General features: G+C 38.8%; 2 protein-coding genes across 6 annotated transcripts in view; one reads left to right on the forward strand and one right to left on the reverse strand.

The window, feature by feature from the left end:
• The window catches only part of NECAB1 (N-terminal EF-hand calcium binding protein 1), a 60,152-nt gene extending 47,707 nt beyond the window's left edge, over positions 1–12,445 (forward strand). Inside the window, exons 10-13 of the mRNA XM_042466293.1 lie at positions 1,129–1,241; positions 5,280–5,354; positions 7,503–7,594; positions 10,292–12,445. Coding sequence (XP_042322227.1) covers positions 1,129–1,241; positions 5,280–5,354; positions 7,503–7,594; positions 10,292–10,320 — 309 coding nt within the window. The 3' untranslated portion in view covers positions 10,321–12,445. The remainder of the gene's footprint in view (positions 1–1,128; positions 1,242–5,279; positions 5,355–7,502; positions 7,595–10,291) is intronic.
• Positions 12,446–12,969: 524 nt separating this feature from the next.
• C4H8orf88 (chromosome 4 C8orf88 homolog) overlaps positions 12,970–21,548 on the reverse strand; it is a 22,552-nt gene continuing 13,973 nt past the window's right edge. For 3 of the 5 annotated variants that reach the window (XM_042461612.1, XM_042461613.1, XM_042461609.1), the window contains exons 4-6: positions 16,530–16,614; positions 14,700–14,806; positions 12,970–13,754 (exon numbers count right to left, since the gene is read on the reverse strand). In XM_042461612.1, coding sequence (XP_042317546.1) covers positions 13,707–13,754; positions 14,700–14,806; positions 16,530–16,614 — 240 coding nt within the window. In that variant the 3' untranslated portion in view covers positions 12,970–13,706. The remainder of the gene's footprint in view (positions 13,755–14,699; positions 14,807–16,529; positions 16,615–21,548) is intronic. The other 2 variants (XM_042461611.1, XM_042461610.1) reach the window with 2 other exon arrangements.

The raw sequence follows: 21,548 nt of genomic DNA on the forward strand, positions 1-21,548 counted from the left end.
GCATTTGACTGCTCAAGGGGATTGGGCCTTGCTTAATGTGCTGCACTGTCTATTTTTTGTTCTTTTTAATAGTTTTGTTTTTAAGTGTTTTTAACTTTATTGATAGTTTGATTGCATTTTTAACATCTGTATGAGGCTACTTTTTCACTATGTTTAACTGCTGTAAGCTGCCTTGAGTCACAAACGGGGGGGGGGGGGGGGAGAGAAGGAGGTAGGATGTAAATATGATGATGATGACAATGATGATATCCTGGACGATAACATGGCTGACTGCCAGGCACACAGAAGAGGGGCATACTACAGTGCCCTATTTTTATCTGCAGTTTCCACTTGTAATAAATGAAGCTGATGACTACCATGGGAGACAGAAAGAAGGTAGAACTGTTTAATGGCTACTCCCACACCCGCCTTTTCAGCAGTTTGTACTAAATGGATCTAGACTTTAGCAGAATATAAACTAAACATGAACCAGCAGTGTAATGCAGTAGCAATACATTAGTACAATTCTAGGCTGTATCAAGAAGAACAGTACCACTCTATTCTGCTTTGACCATACCTATCCTGGAGTACTGCATTCATTTCTGAGTATCACTTTAATGAGGATATGGGCAAGCTTGAGTGTATCCAGATGGCAGTGGTCAAAATGGTAAATGGTATAGAAAACTCATTCTATGAACAATGGGTGTGTTTAGTCTGGAGAAGTTTAACAGCTGAAATAGTCATCTTCAAATATCTGAAAGACACTTAAACTTGATTGCTGCTCCAGATGTTATGACCTGATTAAAATTAAAAAGGAGATTCCAAAGTAAAAATTACAAGAAAGAAGATTCCAGTATAAGTTTAACATTGGAAAAGAAAGTGATGACCTATCTTTCATTTTTAAACAACGTCGGATGGTCATCTCTTGGGAACGCTTTAGCTATAGACTCCTGTCTTTGCAGCAAGCTAAAAAAGGCAGTCTTTGGAGACCCTTGCAGCTGAACAATTCTGTGACTACATGAAACAGCAACCGCATTATATGTGTAAATTTCATGCATGAACTGACCTTTTGGAAACAGAAGAAAATTAATTTGATGGCAGGAATATAGTGCATGTTCACTGATTCCACTGTTCTATTGTTTTTGCCAGCACATAATGATAGTTCAGCGCCAGATGTCAGTAATAGCAGAAGAACTTGAGCCATTCCGATTTGCTCTGAAGCAGTATGTGGACACCGCCTCTTCCCAGGATGGATGTCTACAGTGAGTACATTTCTCTCAGGAGTTGAATATACAGTGGGCCCTCCCCTTACGTGGGAGATCTGTTCCAGATCCCACCACGTAAGGGTAAATCAGTGTATGTCCGTACCCCATTAAAAACAATGGGGTACATGCTCGCAGCTTGGGACAGCCATTGCTTTGATTGGTGCACTATTTTTGTGTAAGCTGGAAGCCGCGTATAATGCACCCACATATGGCGTGGGCACAATGCATTTAGGTCAGCAAAGGTAATTTCCATTTCAGATAAGCACTAAAGGTCACTAATTAATAAATCCTATAAACACACTTCATATTATGATGAAGATCTAAATCAGTCTAGTAGCTTTAAAGCCTTATTTGAGTTCAAGTGGGACATAATTACAAACAGATAGAATACAAACCATAGTAGGCTAAATAATCATTTAAGTAAACAGAAGCAGCAATCATTAACACATTAGGAAACACAGGCTTACCTCAGTTAACAAAGCCTCTGACAAAGCTGCTCCTATTTTGTTTTTAACACCATGCTGCTCCCCTTTGCTCCTTGTCTTCTACCTAGCTAGAAGTTGTTCTTTTTTTTTTTTTAAAAAGTAGCATTGGCATTGGGAGGATAGTGAAGGAGGGGTGGAGAAATTGGGTTGTAGTGTGGCTGCCATAAACAATTTAATAAAACCTGAGCTGGGAAACAGCAGGGATCTCATCTACTCAACAGCCATGTGTGCCTGCCTTTAAAAGGATACAGCCTTATCTGATTCGTCAATTGGAAACCATTCTGTTTCTCCGTGTTCTGTTCTTACAGTAGCCTCTTGTCCTGAGTATAAATTCCTCATGAGGTACCAAATGTGTTGGCACTCCCATATCTTTAAGGGCCTTTCATGATCCATGCAATCAAAGGCTTCCCTATTAGCCATCTTGTTTGCATTGTAGTCCCTAGTGTCTTTCCTGAATCCTGCTTGAACCTCTGAAATTTCTCTCTCCATGTATGGTTGGAGTCTTATATTCCAGAATTTTGAGCATGATTTTATTCGCATTGGAGATGAGTGCTATGGTCCTATAGTTGCTGCAGTCTTTCGTGTCTCCCTTTTCATGGATGGGGATACTTACCTGCAATACTTACATGCATTACTTACCTGACTCAATTTTTTTCATTTCACATGTGTATAGTGTTAGTTTTGGATTAGGTTTGCTGAAACATGCTGAACTGCTCTTGTTTTTATGTGGTGCAAGAACCTGTTCCTATTCCTTCCTTCTAATTTATGCCTCTAGTACCAAATTTTCTGTTAAAAAAGCAGCACCAAGGTTACCATTTACTTTGGTAACTGCAAACCTCACTGTACACATTTGAACCAACTTCTGAGTAAATATCCTGTCAATTTTCAAGTATTGAAAGCTAAATAAAATACTTGCCATAGAATTTTGAAAATATCAGTTTTGTTATTCAAGTGCTGTTGACATCAATGATGGAAGGCAGTTAGAAATTTACACTAGCAGTAAGAATACTAAGTAGTATTTATTTAAATCACCCCTTCCTATCACAAGGCAACTTTCTTTTTCCTTTAACGTACCTCTCTGGGGTATTTTGACTATTTGACCATTGCTGAAAAGCAAGTCACTCAAAAGCAGAAAACCATACTTAAGTTGCAAAGAGAGTAATTTATGCTTGGTTTTCTCTGCCTCTAAGAACTCTCAGGCTTTGGTTGACTGATCACCACAATCTAAGCAATCACATTTGGTCATGAAGAACTACAAGCTGAGGAACAGACTTTTCTGTACAAATATTTGTGAAGATCAAATTCCAACATTCAGTGGCAACCCAGTTCTAAAGAACAGCAGAAAAATGATGAAACAATTAACTCAGCCATAGAGATAAGAGTAAAGAAAACGAATTACAGTGCTTTTAGCTATCTTCATGCTAGTTCATACCTTTCATCTCAGGAAGGCAGTACCATGAAGAAATTAGCGACGCTAAATATATATTTATTGTAAGTAACTTTATTGTATGTACCTTCAGAGTGTGTCTGGAGAATCTGAACTGCAGAGCCAATCAGTAAACCTGGTGCATCCATCATCTGAAGAACAGTTAGTCTACTCAAAATTTTTATACAGACAGCTGATTCTATTTTGTTTTGTACTATTTATTGTTCATGTAGAACTGTAAAAATAAAAATGAAATATCTGGGAACTGTTATCAACACAGAGGAAATAAAAGCATAGAAATGGAAAAGGATGAAGAAACGCTTGCAATAAATCAATGGTTTTGGTAGAAACAATGAATTACTTGTCAGACAAAAATATTTATTTTCAAGATACCTGAAGAAAAGGACATTCCTCCCTGGCCTGGCAGATTGTATTCTACATGTATGTAGTGCCACCTGCTGGTCCTTCCAAGTTTGACAATTTGTGCAGCTAGTCATTTTGCAGCTAGACAAAAACATAGAAGCAGTAAGAATTCTCATGCCTGGGATCAAACATTGATAGAAATGGGGACTGCAGTCAGGAAATCAGAAGATCAACAGTGGGGAGTCCGGCTATGAAAGAACTAGAAAAGATTCTAAAATGCAGATATACAGCTGAATACAAAAGTCAGAATTGTACAAGCCATTGTTTTCCCTGTTACCATGTATGGATGTGAGAGCTGGACAGTTAAGAAAGAAGATAGGAGGAAAACCAATTCATTTGAGATGTGGTCCTGGAGGAGAGTGCTGAGGATATTCTGGACAGCCAAAAAGACAAACAAATGGATCCTAGATCAGATCACGTCAGAAATCTCCCTGGACGCCAAGATGACAAAACTGAGGCTGTCATCCTTCGGAAGTATCGTGAGGAGGGAGGACTCATTAGAAAAAACAATGATACTTGGAAAGGCGGAGGGAAGTAGAAAGAGAGGAAGACCACGTTAGATGGATGGACTCTGTTAAGGAGATCACGGGTATGAATTTGCAGGAACTAAGAAGAGCAGTGGAGGACAGGGAGTCTTGGAGATGTGTTATCCACAGGGTCACCATGGCTTGAGATTGACCCGAGGGCAGTTAACAATAAAACACAGTTATTTTGTCTGAAGAGAGTAAAACCTGATAGCATTCCAGTCTAGTTAGCAGCCAAATGCTCAAGGAAGTAGGCTTTGCTGCACATCTTTCCACTTGGATGAGGATCCACTGATGCACATAGCTGCTGCTTGTATGTTTACCTTACAAGGTTGGTGCCAGATGCTACTTTACCTGAAAAAAATAATAGTAGCTAAGTGTCAGTGACCCCTTCTTAATACCTGAGTAGAAGGTGTATGTGTGTGTGTGGGGGGGGGGGGGGTCTTAGAAAAGAGGGTAGAAAAAAGACTGAAAAGTGTAAGAATAAGAAAACAGGTAGAAAACTATGGCATACGGCTTTATTCTGGGCAAACTAGGGAAGGAAATGGGAAGAAGGGACTAGGACCATGGGATTCTCTGCCTCTGGCTGGCAGATCATGGAAATAATTCGAATTGTGTGGATTCCTCATTATACCATTCAGATAATAATTAGTAATACTTCTTACTGGATTTATTTCCCTTCAATTAAAATGTCTATTTGGAAGCTCAGCCTCAGTTACATACTGTTGAATGACGCCTATGCTGTGGCCAAGCAATCACAAGACAAGAAAGATCAGGGATCAGGTTAGGGATCTCACCAAGGCTCCTCAGGTCTAGAATATTCCAGCTGATGGCTCTGTGTAAGCACAAGACCATAGGTATGTGACACAGAGACCACAGAGCCACACTTTCCTGCTGTGAGAATCAGCTGGTGAATTTTAGTCTCATTCCCCTTCTCATCTTTCTCTTTTGTGCCTGTGAAGCAGCTTCTGAACAAGTTTCCTGTAACACATGGGAACTGCAATTTCTTTCAAAACCACTTTCCATCTCCTCGTGGCCAAGAAATGAAAAGGGAAGGGAAGCCTAGCTTGCCATGGCTTTTCACCGATATGCACCAACTGAGCCTATCACTTCTTCATTCTTGTTTGGTTGTTTATCCATCAAACTAATTCTGCCCCCTCCTTCCCTCCCTTTCTAGTGTTTCTATTCAGAAGCTTTCAAGTGGACTCCACTTCGTTGTTTATGAATTCTGGGATGACAATGCCTGGAACAGGTATCCACACAACTGTACACTTTACGATGATTGGATGTGTTTGAAAATGTCAGAACTGAAACTTGTTTTAAAGGCCAAGATCAAGCTTAGTGCGGGTAGAGCAAAAATCCCTGCAAGTATTGTCATTCTGACAAGATCTGTGCCCAGAGGAAAAAACCATCCATCCAGCGGTAATGAATCAGACAATTCTGGCATTTGACACCCCACAGATCCATCTGAGAGCTTCTAGTACCCCTGTGGGCTACTCAGTGGCTATCTTGGCTTATTGATGTAGAGGCTGGAATGCCCAAACAGCATGTAAACTCACTGAGCCACCTGGCTCTGTTGTCACATGGGCAAATAGAGAGAACCACTTTCCCAAGAATATATTGGATTATCCTTGTTCATGTCTGGAATGCATAAAATGGCTTGCATAACTGGAGGCTGTGTAACCATGCTGCCATAATTGGATCTAGACATAGAAGTAAAAGTTAATTCCTCTTTATCAATGACTTAGATGACAGAACTGGGGGCATACTTACCAAATTTGCAGATGACACCAAATTAGGAGGAGCAGCTAATACCCCAGAGAGCAGGATCAAAATTCAAAATGACCTTAATAGATTAGAAAGCTGGGCCAAAGCTAACAAAAGGAATTTCAACACTGAGAAATGTAAGGTACTGCACTTAGGGCAGAAAAAAGAAATGCACAGATATAGGATGGGTGCCATCTGGCTGAACGAGACTGTGTGCAAAAGGGATCTGGGAGTCCAAGTAGACCACAAATTGAACATGAGTCAACAGTGCGATGCAGCAGCTAACAAGGCCAATGCGATTTTAGGCTGCATCAATAGAAGTATAGTGTCTAGATCAAGGGAAGTAATGGTGCCACTCTATTCTGCTGTGGGCACCAAAATTTTAAAAGGATGTTGAGAAACTGGAGTGGGTCCAAAGGAGGGTGACTAAAATGGTGGAAGGTCTGGAAACCATGCCCTATGAGAAATGCCTTAGGGAGCTGGGGATGTTTAGCCTGGAGAAGAGGTTAAGAGGTGATATGATAGCCCTGTTTAAATACTTGAAGGGATGTCGTATTGAGGAGGGAGCTAACTTGTTTTCTGCTGCTCCAGAGACTAGGACCCAGAGCAATGGATGCAAGCTACAGGAAAAGAGATTCCACCTCAACATTAGGGGGAATTTCCTGACAGTAAGGCTGTTTGACAGTGGAACAAAATCCTTCAGAGCATAGTGGAGTCTCCTTCCTTAGAGGTCTTTAAACAGAGGCTGGGTGGCCATCTGTTGGGGATGCTTTGATTTGGATTTCCTGCATGGCAGGGGGTTGGACTGGATGGTCCTTGCGGTCTCTTCCAACTCTATGATACTATGATTCCCCCACAAAAAAAAAACAGTATTTGCCATTACATATAGGGCTGTGAAAGGTCACGCTTTTTAAAATATAAGCTGCTTACTGTGTGTCAGTTTTTTCTATTAGTTTATTAGTTAAAGAGAACTGTATCACTAATTCCTACCTACCTATCACTAGACAGGAACAGTTAATACACTTTGCTAGAATACCAAGTTCTTCCTGTAACTGTATAAAACCTTTAGCTATTACTCAGAATACTTGGATTAACAAATTATTAACAAAGGTGGAAGCATGTAAGAAGGAGATAAAAGCATGCTGTCAGTTTTAATAAATCTGACCATCATAAAGGCATTGATGCGTCTGAAAACTGCTCTGACAAAATACAGAAATATTCCAAAAGACAAGCAGATTTCTTCTTGTTGAATTAACACTATTGGTGGTTTTCAAAGAAATGAAAAACTTAGGGATCCACCGCTGGACTTTTTACTAGGTGCAAGTAAGAAGCCTGAGTAAGACAAATCACAGGGACTGCTACAGAGGCACCATGCTCCTAAACAACAGCTCTACCTGAGTGGTGCCTAGTTATTAATCCTTTAACACTGTGCACTTTTGAAGTGACAAAATGGGATGTCGTAAACATGAACTCAGCCATTAATTATGGTCAGTGTACTTTTGCTTCCTTTATCAAAGAAACATACTATAACAAATACATTATAAACTTGTAAATTTATGCTCACTGGCATGTAAGTGTGGACTGATATAGAAAGGGAAATGTAAATATCTAAATGTAATATTTATTTCTATAGTCACTTGCAGACAAATTACAGCAAGACATTCCAAAGGAGTAACGTGGATTGCCTGAAAATGCCAGAACATATTACAACAATGCTAGTGCCTGGTAATATTTTAAAATTTATGTAGGGATACTGTCTTTTCCTTGTTCTCTACTGTCTTCCCTCTCTGCATCCATATTCCATTCTAGAGGAAACAGCAAAGAAGCATCCCTTTACCATTCTTTCTTTTCAGTCAACGGTCTGTGTATGACAACCAAAGCTACAACCCTTACCTATGCAAGTTCATTCAGAAGCGGAAATTAGTATACAGTATTTGATTGAGTTTATTTCCAGGAGAATGCCACTGAAGCATATGCCATGGCATAATACACTAAAATACAGCTCCTTGCATGTAATCCTTACTGAATATAGTGGAACCTGAATACAGCAATAGCTATTGTAAACAGCAAATTCCTGTATGGCTCCCACTACATACCCACTTTGACAAAATATATGTTTATTAACTACAGTTGGCTTCATGATTTAATAGGGTAGAAATCATGCAAACTACACGAAAGCTACATACATTCCTTTGTGTGCACTAGTGTGGTCCCCCCCACCTGCTCTCTCCAACATAATGGCCTCGAAACACTGATACTGAGCAAAATGGTCAAAATACCAATATATTGGAGAAGATTCTGTATTGAGAGGTGTCTCACACGTATAACTAACGACACATCTGCAGTCCAACCAACCTCACCTTCTCCAACGAGCATATCCTGGCTTGCAGAGAGCAGGGGGATTTTCTTATAACTGGACACACAATAACAGGCATCCTTTGGAATATCTCAGAGGTCCTCTATTCATCCCTGAGAATTTTTGGAACTCTGCTAGATACCTTCCTGGGAACAATGTTGCTTTCTCCTCTTTGGTAATGAGCACCCATTTTAGTTTCAGCATATTCAGTGAATACATTGATACTATTTATATTGATGTTTATCCAGCTGATTGATGTTTCTCAGCTGTTTTCCCTACTCTCTACTGGCCAGAAAATGTTCATGTTGGGAGGAGGAGCCACAGCAGAGAAACTGTGAGTTTTGCAGGGGATTTTGGTCATTGTGTAGTTGGTACACAATTCCAACCTCCACAGCAACCAAAAGTGAGTGACAACGGTGTAAGTTTGACTTGCAACATTGCAGCTCACTAACAGGATGCCAGCCAGTGGTGTTTCAGGGAAAGGACACCTTTATATATTAAAAATGTTCTTAACTCACTCCCTAAAACAGAACCTAGAATTATGTGATGTCACTTCTGTCACCACAATGCTGGAAGAGTCCAAAAATGGGGTGCATCATTGTTTCCCTGTATACTCTTCCATAATACAGAACTGTTTTGGCTTCCTGGCATATTGGGTCCAATGGCACTGGCTGGAAGATAACTAGAATGTAAATGTTACCAATGTACTCACAGTGAATATGCTGAAGCTAAAATTACAATAGAAAGGAAGACATTACTTTTGATAGGTCTATCTGTCTCACGTAAAGAAAATCTGTCTTTCTCTAATGATTTAAAGAAAATTTTGGCAGAACACTGTTATGAATGACACTTTTTACTTGAAGATTAGAATGGAGTGGTGGGTTTATCCCTGGACAGGACAAAACAGTAAAGGGGGGGGGGGAAAGGACAAGGTAAAATGGCAAAATATTTTTTTTTTCAATTAATAGAACAACAGTTAATAAAGATACAAGGAACCAAATACCCAAGATTTCACTTTTTATTCCAGTAGACATTGATCATGGTCCAGGATTGACATGATCAGGATATCTAAGGAATTAGCTTGTGGTATCAGAAAAGAACTTAGCTAATATATCTCAAAATAAAGAAATTCTTCAAAAGCCAAAATCAGTACAAAAGCAACCTTCTATGGTCACAAATGAAGGAACAGAGAGAAAGATAAGATACCTTAAACAATATAATTTCAAACATGTAAATAAACCAGGTCATTGGCTCGCCTACTAGCTATATAAACAAAAGGGAAAAAAATAACGATGGAGATAATAGGATTGAGTCAGAGTGGCATCATGATGCATCATGGTTTGAGTGTTGGAAAATGGGGTAGTCTGCACTGGCCAAATAAAGTGGCTTTTAAAAGGTTTGAAGGCAAGGTGTTTAAATGATGAGCAAGACAAAACTGGCTGGAAAGTGAGATGAAGCCGTGTTCCAGGGCTAAAAACCAGAACAAAAATCAGATGGGCTACTCCAGCTCAAGGAGGAAAATGTGCTTCATTGTTCTGGCATATACACAGCCTGGTGCCAGCACAGGATTGAAGCAAAGCAAAAACACAATTGCCAATAATGCAATGGCTATAGTTACAACATACACAAACCAGTAGGAGGGCATGGGGAGAAAGGAGGCATGTATGGGGAGTCTTCATGATTGTGTTTTGCCAATCACTGAGCACCCTGATGCACTGATGCATTGTACAGGTGTTGCATCACACATATGACTGTATGGCCAATCATGCTAGCAGGCATCCAATGGAATGACATCTGGGTGGGAAGAGGAAGGTAATTGGGGGTCACCAGTGGTGTGTTTGTTCAACAAAAAAAAGAAACAAGCACAGCTTGGATTCAGGATGACATTATGGCATGATCTACTCTTCAACTATGGGGTGAAAAAAAAAGATTATCACCTACACACTGTAAGACTGTTATTATGATGTTCTAAGTAGCAACATGAAATCTCAACATACAGAAGTAACTAAAAGAAAAAAGGTATAAAAACCAGGATTTTCTAACCATTACAAATATTTTCTTTTCAGCTTCCTGGTGGGTGCTGAACAACAACTAGAAGCGCCATTACAGTTCCACACTAATAATAATCTGTACATTACTCTAAAATAGCACCAAGTGAATAACAGTAAAGCCAATAAAGTTAACAGATGACAAGCACTCCTTCATGGATGCAGACTCCCATTTAAAAACAGCTAAGGTGTACAAGTCTTCACAGATACTTTCAGGAATGGTGTGAATTGGTCTTTGTTTCAAATGTTTTTTGTTTTATTTATCTTTTATTTTACTGTATGTATTAACTGTTTGTAAAGTATCTTGTGAATTTATTTTCAGAAATCAAGAAGAATATACGTATAATGAATAATAATGCTATAAGCTTGTATTGGTCACAGCTGCCTTTGCTTACTAACTTGATGTGCAGTAAATCAGCCCAACTACATGTACAGAAGTGGTGCATAAAGTTTGCAAACAAAGTGTGATTATTATTTTCGTATTTGTTTGTAAGTAGTGGATAGGAAAGATTCAGCTTTTGCTGCTCTGTTTTGTGAACTGAACTCCTATTTGATAGCTTTAGGTCGATACATAGGACCTCAAGAAAACAATTTGCAAAACAGCAAACACCATTCCACCTTGAATTTCATGGAACAGTAATAAAGTTTAGTGGTTAGGGAAATATAACAAATTTGTTAGCATCTTTCCCAAAGGCTACAGAAACCAATAAGTACCTTTCATTACTTCCAACAAGGGCTATGTAGTTAAGTCTTATTCAGTTACTGGAAGACAAAACAGAGCAAATAAATATAACAAAAAAATAAGCATCGGGTAAAAAGAGTTACTGTATATTTTATAATCTGAGATTATAAACAAGAGATCAAAATTCCTTTTTAGAGAGAGAGAAATGGTATTACCGAATCTTCTGTTCACCCCACTTAATATAATAGTTCAACCTCAATGACAGTTAAATTTAGCTGGATTTGGGCCTTCATCATCTCTCTACCATGAAACTGTATAGCAAGACATATAAAATTCATTTGGCCCATCTGCTGCTCAGCTTGTTCTTGAAATCATGAAGGATTTATTACTACATTGTTCAAAGGTCCTACAAAATTATAGGCGAAAGTATTGATGCCATTATTAAATTCCAGCTCTACAGCCCAAGCCAAAATCAGCTTTTGTTGAATATTCAAAATTCACTCAAACTTTGATTTTATAAATAAATGTCAAATGAAGAATGCTGAAGTATTATCAAGTTCAAAAAAGAAAAACAGATATAATACATCAAAAATGATATGAATTTAAGTTTGAAGCCAGAACCCTTTGGGGGCATTACACAAGTGAAAAAATAGGTGCACAAATGGTTCTCCTCTCTCAAGTGTTATATGTGTGTAACTACAGCAGTCCATTGTTCCACAACAACACAGACAGCGCCCTCACTTTTGACCTTGTGACTGCAGAGCTAATTAATCATTGTACATCAGTGTGCTGAAAAGCAGGCATCTGTTGCACAATCAGTTGCACAAATGTGGCATCTAACATAACTATACTGCAGTATATTTACCCTACGTTAAAAGTAAACAGGATCTCAGCCAGAGTACACCAATTAGCATCCCTTATAAATCCTATACAGGTTTATATAGTAGTTTCCCTTATTTAGAAAACTGAATATTTCAAATACCAAAACCTTTTTCATGGATGGGTGAGATAGTGGCACCTTTGATTTCTGATGATTCAATGTACACAAACTTTGCTTGATATGTAACCTAAATGAATTTTGTATTTCAGTTTGGGTCCCACCTCCAAGATATCTCATTATGTACGTACGTGAAAATACAGGAATTCCAAATTCTAGCTAGCTAGCTAGCTAGCTACTGCCAACATCCAAAACACTTTTCGTCCCCAAGCATTTCTGAAAAGAGAGACTCAGCCTGTATTGTTTAGTAACAAGAAGCTTTTGGAATTTTCACTGTTCGTGTTTTGTGATTAAGCTATATTTAGCGACTTTTGAAGCTGTAATGTAAGTTGCATTTCAAAAACTACTTTCCCATCTTTATTTACTTCCTTTCTTCTTTATGCTGATGTTACAGATCAATATATTTACGCTGAATTTACAAATTGCCTAGAATCAATTCTACAGCAGATCAACTTGATTTGTTGTTTAAGAAGAATTACAGTGATTTCCTTGTAAATGAATGATATACTCAGGCAAAGAGAAATTAATATTTGTTATCTTTACCTTCAACATCTTGGTAGGTAGATAATATAACTTAAGAAGAAATGCTAAGAAGTATTGAGGTAGGAAAGGGGGAAACCATGTAAAGAGACAGAGGAGTATCCTGGCCCCAGGGACCCCCAGCGAGCTATCCCATCATCCCCTGCCTTCTCCTAGACCCTGATGAAGGATGACAGCTAAGGAGGGGGCAGGGAAGGAGGACAGCGTCCAGAGCCCCACTGAGCATGTGCAAGGGTGCCGATTCGAATCGTTGAATCCTCAAAGTATGCTCTGGTGTGGCAATACAATGTGCACTCACTCCCCTTTGCTTGAGTCCGCATCACATGACTTGCTTGGAATCGAACTGACTTCACTTGCCCCTCACTTTGGAAGGACAACAGAAAGGCAACCAGGTGTGGAAAAACATCACATTTTAACCTCAATCCGCATTGCTAGAGAGGAGTGACTCTGGATCTGGTGTGGAAAAACATCACACTTTGCATTGCTCGAACAGGAGTGACTGCGGATCTGAGCTGCAACCCCTCCCCATGTGTGATAAGGTCCAGAATTATTAATACAAACCAATATTACATGTACTGAAACACACATGAGGGGTTGCAACATTACAAAAATAGCACCATTCAATCACAATAAAGGACTTATAAGTCCCAATAATTTCAAAAGACAAATTTAAGAATTTTCTTTAATAAAAGAAAAGTCAGTATTTTAGATATGGGAGAGTATCTCATCAATCCCTTTTAAAAATAAACATTTATCCTATAGTAATTGTCTAAAAAAAATGCTATACAGTAGGTTCATGCAGCTACAGGGAGTCAGTGTTTGCAGTAGGCAGCCATACAGTATGCCTGAACTCTTCCATATTTCTTTTCATTAGTTGCAGCAAAAAGATTACATTTCAACATCTTTGGGATACTAGTAGGTATGATAGCATATTGTTTTATATAAAATACCTCAACTTGATACAGTATTCTTACCTCATTCCAACAGCTGTCTCTCTTATAACCCTAAAACTCAATGCAATATTGGTACAGTCATACAAAACTTTGAAGTTGATCTACCAAGTATTTTCTTTTTGAAAATAGCTTTACTCCAGGCATGAAGTGATGAGTACAGTTTTAGTATACTAAAAGATAAAACTGATTACAGTCTATTGTCACTACAGATCACATTCCCTTAATTTTTTCAGTGGTGAAAAAAAGACATATTCTTCATCTTCAGAAAGACGTATCATCGCTTGAGGCAGACATTAAACTGTAGTTTTTCTACAAGACAAAAAATCCCAGCACCAAGTTTAATTAAGAATATTTGCATTAAACATTTTATTATGGTTCTGAACTAGACTTCACCAGATTATTTAAGGAACTTCCCAGTACATAGTCTACATAAAATAGTTTTGTGTACCAAGGGTAAGAAAACCTGCTGGGAAGGGGGGAAGAGCATAACTGTGCACCCATCTGAATCATTGCTTAATTTGTAAATCTAAAACAAGTCCCTCACCACAGACTGTTCTTTGAACTCATGGAAATTTTAAGCATTGAACAATTAGTAGCTTTCTTCCAAAACCCAATATTGTAGTTTTAATTGGTTACATACAAAGATTTCTGATCATATTTACTTTAAATGTTTTTTCTTCAGAATAACAGAAATTACTGTTACTGTAAAATACTGAAATATAAGAAATCTAAACATGTCATCCAATAACTTTTGTTGGTACAGTCCCTTGTTTTATGCAGGGATCCGTTCCCCCCCCCCCCACGTAAAACAAAAAAACACGTATGCTCGAGCCCTATTACAAGTAATAGGGCTCGTGCTTGTGGTGGCGTGCGGTGCCAGTGTGTGCACGCCACGGGAGCGCGCACCATTGTTCCTTCCAGCGCATGGTTTGAAAGAAGCGGCACTGCTTTCAGTGTATGCTGAAAGCAGCATATAATGCGCCCGCGTATGATGTGGGTGCACTGTATAAGCAATGCTGGTGAGATAGAAAGAGAGAGGCACAGAGAGAGAGAGAGAGAGAGAGAGAGAGAGAGAGGTTGCTTATAGAAGAAAGAGTTCTCTTCACACCAGCTGCCTCTAACCAGTTTCTTCTGCTGATTTTCCTCCACACCCTGCCCCCCAGGTGCTGCTTTGGCCATGAAATCTAGTAATAAACTACACACTAAAATGTATCTTAAATGCTTTCAAACTCAGTGTGAAATGCAAGTACTTACTGGTTTTTCAAGCACAACAGGATGATCAGGAAGAAATTCTGGTTTCTTTTGGGCAAGTGAAACCTCTGAAAGCTTCAAAAGGTAATCTCTACTATATGTTATTCTTTCTGCCAAGACAGAATTAAGAACTGTTGGGCTGAGAAGGACACAAGTGATGAAACAAAAAACAAGCAACTTCTAGAAAGTAAAGAAAATAGACTATTTATTATTCTTAAATCACTAAAAACAGAGGTGTGTTTACAAAGCTTGTAAATGTTGTGGAAATAAGTAAATCTGAGTCTCCAACAGAATTTTGGAATGGTTTTGGAAGCTTATTAAATGCTACTTGAAATGTAGTAATTTCAGAAGTGATGAGATAGACATTAACACATACCATATCTACTTGTCTATAAATTGAGAAATTTATGCCCAAAAATTGACCCCAAAATCCTGGTTCAACTTATATACAGTGGGCCCTTGCTTTACACAGGGGATCCATTCTGGAACCACCACCACCCTGTGCAAAGCAAAAAGTGCGTATGATGAGCCTCATTGGATATAATGGGGCTCATGCTTGTTGCGCAGCCGTGCACATGCGCCACAGGTGCACATGCCATTCTCCCATTTCCCAGGCAGCTTCAGTGTAAGCTGAAAGCTGCCCATAATGAACCCGCGTATAAGTCAATATAGTAATGCCAATGATGGCAGCTCATTCAGTGAGAGACACACACTTTCCTCCCCACTTTCCCTCTGTGCCTGGGAATGGGCTGCTAGAAGCAGAGAGAGTGCAGGGCAATTTTTATTTCTTTGGGAGTAACAACTGATCCAGTGATAAAAACGCACACACCTTCCTTCCCACTTTCCCTCCCTGCCTGGGAATGGGCTGCTGGAAGCAGAGAGAGTGTAGGATGATTTTTATTTTTATGGGAGTAACAGCTGATCCAGTCACAAGCGCACGTGCACACACACACACACACACACACACACACACCTTTCTCTAGTCCATCATATGTATGTGTGTACGCTTACACTTTTTCCCTCTCCTGGCCCTAGCTCCTTTTATGTTTGGCTCACCCCTGCCTCCTCCTTAACCTCTGTGAGAAGACAAGCCAGCCGCTGCAGACAACTGTGGACGGGCCAGCAATAAAGAGTTTCCATTCCAAGGAAAATCTACTATAAAAGTAGGTTTCTTGGCAAGATTGAAGGGGCAGAGGGTGTCTGTGACTGTTTAACCCCACTCCAAGGAACAAATGGCTGCAACCAGGGCTCTTTGGTGCTTTCTCACTGCGGCAGAGAAACAGCTTCTGTCCACTGCTAGGGAAATGCTGAAGAGCCACCTTGCCCCGAGAAGCCTCAAAGTTTTACCCTTGACTTATCCATGGGTCATACCAAAATCCATAACTTTGGCCCCAAAACTTGCCCTCAATTTGTACATGTGATCAACCTATAGTCAAGTATATATGGTAGCCTTAAAGGCTTACAATACCAGTTGTATACCATAACACCAATAGTGCTATGGAAGAGATAGGAAAGGTCAAGTGACTGATAAGTGTTTTTCTATTAAATTCTCTAATTTTAAAAAAACTGCAGTGAGCATTGTCTTCTGGATGAGTTCTACAACTTGAGTAAGTCTACATAGGTCTGTCAAAATAGCTGAAAATTTTAAAACAGAATTATAAATTTACATTGATCAAACTGTAAATTGGTTTTAGATTTGTCTGAAGCCAATCTTGGCATCAAGCTATACATCAAGCCATGTCTCAAGTAAAACAGTACTTGGCATTATTGCAGAAATTTCCGTTTCCCCCATAGTCTAATAGTATTTTTAATACTTGTAACAACAATTTTTACCTTTTGTAACTTCAGGTTTGTGCTGCTCAGATACACTTGGAATCAGACTTTCATTTAAGACCAGTAGTCCATTGGATTTACACATCTAAAATAATAATAATAATAATAATAATAATCCCTTAATGTTTTACAGGAGTTGAGAATTCTATTTGGAGTTGTGGGGTAATTAATACAGGAGTTGCCTACAGGCCAAGACACAATACTCCATGCCAGTCTCAAGAATCAAATTTGCAGGCAAAAGCAGAACCACTGTTAAATCAGTGACTTCTACTACATGTAGCCAGTCCAGTAACATACCACAGTTGATGGTTCTCAAAAGATCAAGAAAAGTGGCTCCCCCCATTCCTCTGTTCATGCTATTCATCAAGGAGACTACAGCTGATTTTGTCCCAAAACCACACTGAACCGTTTCCATGGCCAAGCAGGGATTCAACCCTGGTCTCCTAGTCTGACACTGCTACACCACACTGGCTTTGCTAAAAACTATAGTGAACAATGTACACATCTGGAAAAACATAAATTTGTTAGCTAACAACTATAGTTAACAAAAGTTTATCTTTCCAATTGCTTATCTGAATCCAAATTTGTATTGAGAAAAGCAAAATATTCTTCTCTGAGTATCTGTAGTATTCAGAGGGAATGGAAATGTTATGCTGATATAATTTAAATTCGGCACCAAGAGCTATGGAAGAAAGAAGCCCTGCCGCTCTCTTCGGAAATGTAGAAAATGGCAATTTTAATGTGCAGATTCACACTGATCTTTTATAAGGCAAACATTTGATAAATGGAAAAATGTGACTGTCCTTATATTTGGGAACTTTTAAAATACAGTATATTAATATATTTTACTGATGTTTGTGTATAGTTTTAAATCTAATGTTTTTAATAAGTTGCAATCTACTTTGAGTCCCATTATTGGGAAAAAGACAGGATATAAATGAATCAAATAATAGACACCTCTAAAGAAATAGGACTCTAGATAGTCCATGTCCTTCAAAAAAACCTCCACAGCTGTGCTGTATCATTTCTCAAGTGCTTTGTCTTTAAAAGGATTATTTATCACAAGACAATAGTTGTTATAAAATTCTGAGTCCAGAAAAAGCTTTTTCGTAAGTGGTGGTCCAATTGTCTCTTTTGAACACTAACCATCCCGTAGACCTGTCTTGCCAACCCCACATCCCACCGCCCATGGGTGGTTTTAATGAACTGAGATGGACAAAGGTCAAGAGGATGCATGGTTGGGTGCAATGTTAAGAGTATCTTGCCCAAATCCTTCATAATCTGACTTATTACAAAAAATGTATTGTCACAAAACCCACTTTTTAACCTGGTAGCAGTTAAACACTACTGGTACACATCAACTGTAAAGACGTCCCTTTAACTGTTAAACATGGATCCCCTGGCCTTACTACACCACATCATTACAAATACTAACTTCTTTTAAACCCCAGTAAGACTGTATTTATGCAATCACTTTGGTAATGGGAAACAAAATAAGACTGTTTCTGAGTGATAGACTTTAACAAGAAGCCAGTTTGTTGTTTTGTTTAGAGGTAACAACAGCTTCTAAGTAATGTAAATCTCATGGATCACACAACTATGCTGCTTCCGTTTTATTGTAAGATACAATATGTGACTTTGGAGGTCCTTTGGGGGTAATTTTTATTTATATACTTTCTGTTCTTTTGATGGAGGACCCAAGGTGGCTTACAACACAGATTAAAACATCAAAAATCAATCATATTAACTAAAACAAGCTATCATATTAAAAACAGCACTAAATTAAAAACAGTTTTAAAACACTATGAGGAAAGCACAATTATCTCCATTAAAGATGCCTATTGCTGTTTATCTCCCATGATCAACATAATGTGAAACACAGGCCCTGGATAGACGGGCCCTTTGCGGCGTCATGGCGACATGCTAGGGTTGCCTTGGGGCGACACGTGCACACGCCCTGCAACCCTAGTATGCCACCATGATGCCATAGCTGTGAGGAACTGTCCAGACGGCGTGCACAGCTATGATGTCACTGCTGCATGCCATCCAGATGGACCTGCGCAGAAGCAACGTGCTTGCGCCGCCACCAGCAGTTTGTGGCCAGCCATAGATGCAGGTGAAACATCATGAATAAATTCTTCCAGAACATGGCCTCGTAGCCCAAATATGATTATTGTTTTTGTTTTTCAAATTCTAACAGCCTCTGTTTACATATCTTAGTTTCTAGTGAGAGTTCAGGCCTGATCTGCCCTTGAACCGATTCGACTTTTAGTAGTCCATGGTATCTGTAGAATTCTCTTCCAACACATTCAAACTATTTCTTTCTATCAGCTCTCTTCATTGCCCAGCTTTCACAACCATAAATAAAAATTAGAAATTAGGTCAAGGTTGATTCTGACTTTCATATTTAATGATATATCTTCACAGTTTTATCTGTCATCCATTGTTTCTTCTTCTTTTTGACTACTGTAAGTGTCTGTCTGCATTTATCCTTTATTGCATCTCTGGCGTCTACTCACAGTTCTTCTGGTTCTTGGTCCATTATGCTTAATAGTGCAAATATGTTTCTTATTTTGTCAGTGAATTCTGTTAACATGTTGTTCAAGTCATATTTTGGTACGATGACTGTTTTTGATTTTTTTTTCCTTCAGTTTTACTTTTAGTTTTGATATCAGTAGTTCGTGCTCTGTACCAAGTCAGCACCTGGTTTAGTTTTGGCCACCAGGATGAAGCTTTCGCTTCTGATTATGTTATCTATTTGGTTTTTGTGTTGGCCATCTGGTGATGTCCATGTGTGTAGTCTTCTTTCTAGTTGTAAGAAGAAGCTATTTGCATATTGGCCACACAAAAATCTATCAGATGTTCACCTGCCTAATTTCTTTTGCATTCCATCTTCTATTATCAGCTTGACATCCTGTGTTGAATGTCAAGCTGATAGTTTCTTCTTGGACTCCTTCATAGAATTTCTTTCTGGACTCCTTCATAAAATCTTTTCAATTCCTTCTACTTTTTACCTCTGTGGCTGGTGTATATACCTGTATTATGGTGATATTTACAGGTTTACCACAGAACCCTGTTGAGATTATTTGGTCTGATTTTGCATTGCAACCTTGGACTGCGTTTGCCACATCTCTCCTTAGTATGAAGGCCAACCTGTTCCTTCATGTCTTTTGATTTCCTGAGTAGAACACTGTGTAGTTGTCTGAGTCAAAGTGACCCATTCTTGTCCATTTTAGCTCATTTATCCCATAGTACTCATAGTACTGCTATGTTCATACATTCCATTTTTTTTCTTTTTACTATGTCTAGTTTCCCCTGCCTCATGCTTCTGATGTTCCATGTTCCTATATGTGTGCTTCAGACAGCATTTGCATTTTTAGCGTGTCTACTATTTGTCTTCTCATCTTTTGAGTTTTTCTATGCCTTTTGGTCATCTCTGTGTCTCCCTTGGGCTGCCTCATCGTAGGATTTTTCTTGGAGGAAATACACAGAAAAGCTATACAAAAGAGATGAAAAAATGTAGGACGAAGAGCAATATGAAGAGGAACCTCAAATTCTAAAAAGTAAGGTAGAAGCTACAAAAAGTGAAATGGGGAAAAACAAATCACCAGGAATAGATGACATCCCAATCGAATTACTATAATTCACAGTCGCAGAATCAACTACAATCTTAACCAACATATGCCAACAGATATAGAAAACAAAACGGTGGCCATAGATTGGGAAAAAGAACAATTTACATCCCCATCCACAAGAAAGGAGGAGACACAAAAGACTGCAGCAATTATAGGACCATAGCGCTAATCTCCAATGCAAGCACAATCATGCTCAAAATTCTGTAACATAGACTCCAACCATACATGGAGAGAGAAATTCCAAAGGTCAAGTGGGGTTCAGGAGAGGAAGAGTTACTAGGGACCATGCTGTAAACATACAATGGCTAACGGAGCGCATCAAAGAATTCCAAAAGAAAATCAGTATGTGTTTTATAAACTAAAACAAAGCTTTTGAGTGCATAGATCATGAAAGACTATGGAATGCTCTTCAAGACATGTGAGTGCCAACACATCTAAAAGTCCTGATGAGGAATCTGTATTTAGGACAAGAAGCTACTGTTAGAACAGAACATGAAGAACATGGAGAAACAGAATGGTTCCCAACTGACAATGAGGTCAGGCAGGATTGCATCCTTTCACTCTATTTCTTCAACTTGTATGCAGAATATATTGTATGAAAAGTAGGCTTGGACACAGTAGCAGGTGGATTGAAAATAGGAGGAAGAAGCATCAACATTCTAAGATATGCAGATGATATGCAGATATTAGCAGAAAACATTGCAGACCTAACGCAACTACTGAGGAATATCAAGGAAGAAAGTGCAAAGGCAGGCTTACAGTTGAACATAAAAGAAAATAAAAATAATGACCACGGAAGATCTTGACAAGTTCAAACTAGACAATGAAGATATAGATATAGTAGAAGAATTCCTATCAGAACAGGGACTGCAGAGAAGAAACCAGAAGAAAGCTAAGAATGGGGAAGGCGCTATGAAAAAACTAGAAAGAGTCCTAAAGAGCAAAGACATACAACTAAACACAAAAGTCAGAATCCTACACACAATTGTATTCCCCATTACAATGTATGGATGCGAGAGTTGGACAATTAAGAAATGGACAAAAAGAGAATTAATTCACTTGAGATGTGTTGCTAGAGAAGAGTGCTGATGACACCATGGACAGCAAAAAGAACAAATAGGTGGGTCCTAGAACACATCAAGCCTGAAATTTCCCTGGAGGCAAAGATGACTAAACTGAGGATGCCTTACTTTGGTCACATCATGAGAAGACATGACTCATTAGAAAACACAATAAAGCTAGGAAAAGTGGAGCGAATTAGAAAGAGAGAAAGACCACATGCTAGATGGATGGACTCAATTAAGGATGCCACAGGTATGAACCTGCAGAAACGGATGATGATGATGATGATGATGATGATGATGATGATGATGATGATGATGAT

This window comes from Sceloporus undulatus, chromosome 4 (genome assembly GCF_019175285.1).
Source record: "Sceloporus undulatus isolate JIND9_A2432 ecotype Alabama chromosome 4, SceUnd_v1.1, whole genome shotgun sequence".
NCBI lineage: Eukaryota > Metazoa > Chordata > Lepidosauria > Squamata > Phrynosomatidae > Sceloporus > Sceloporus undulatus.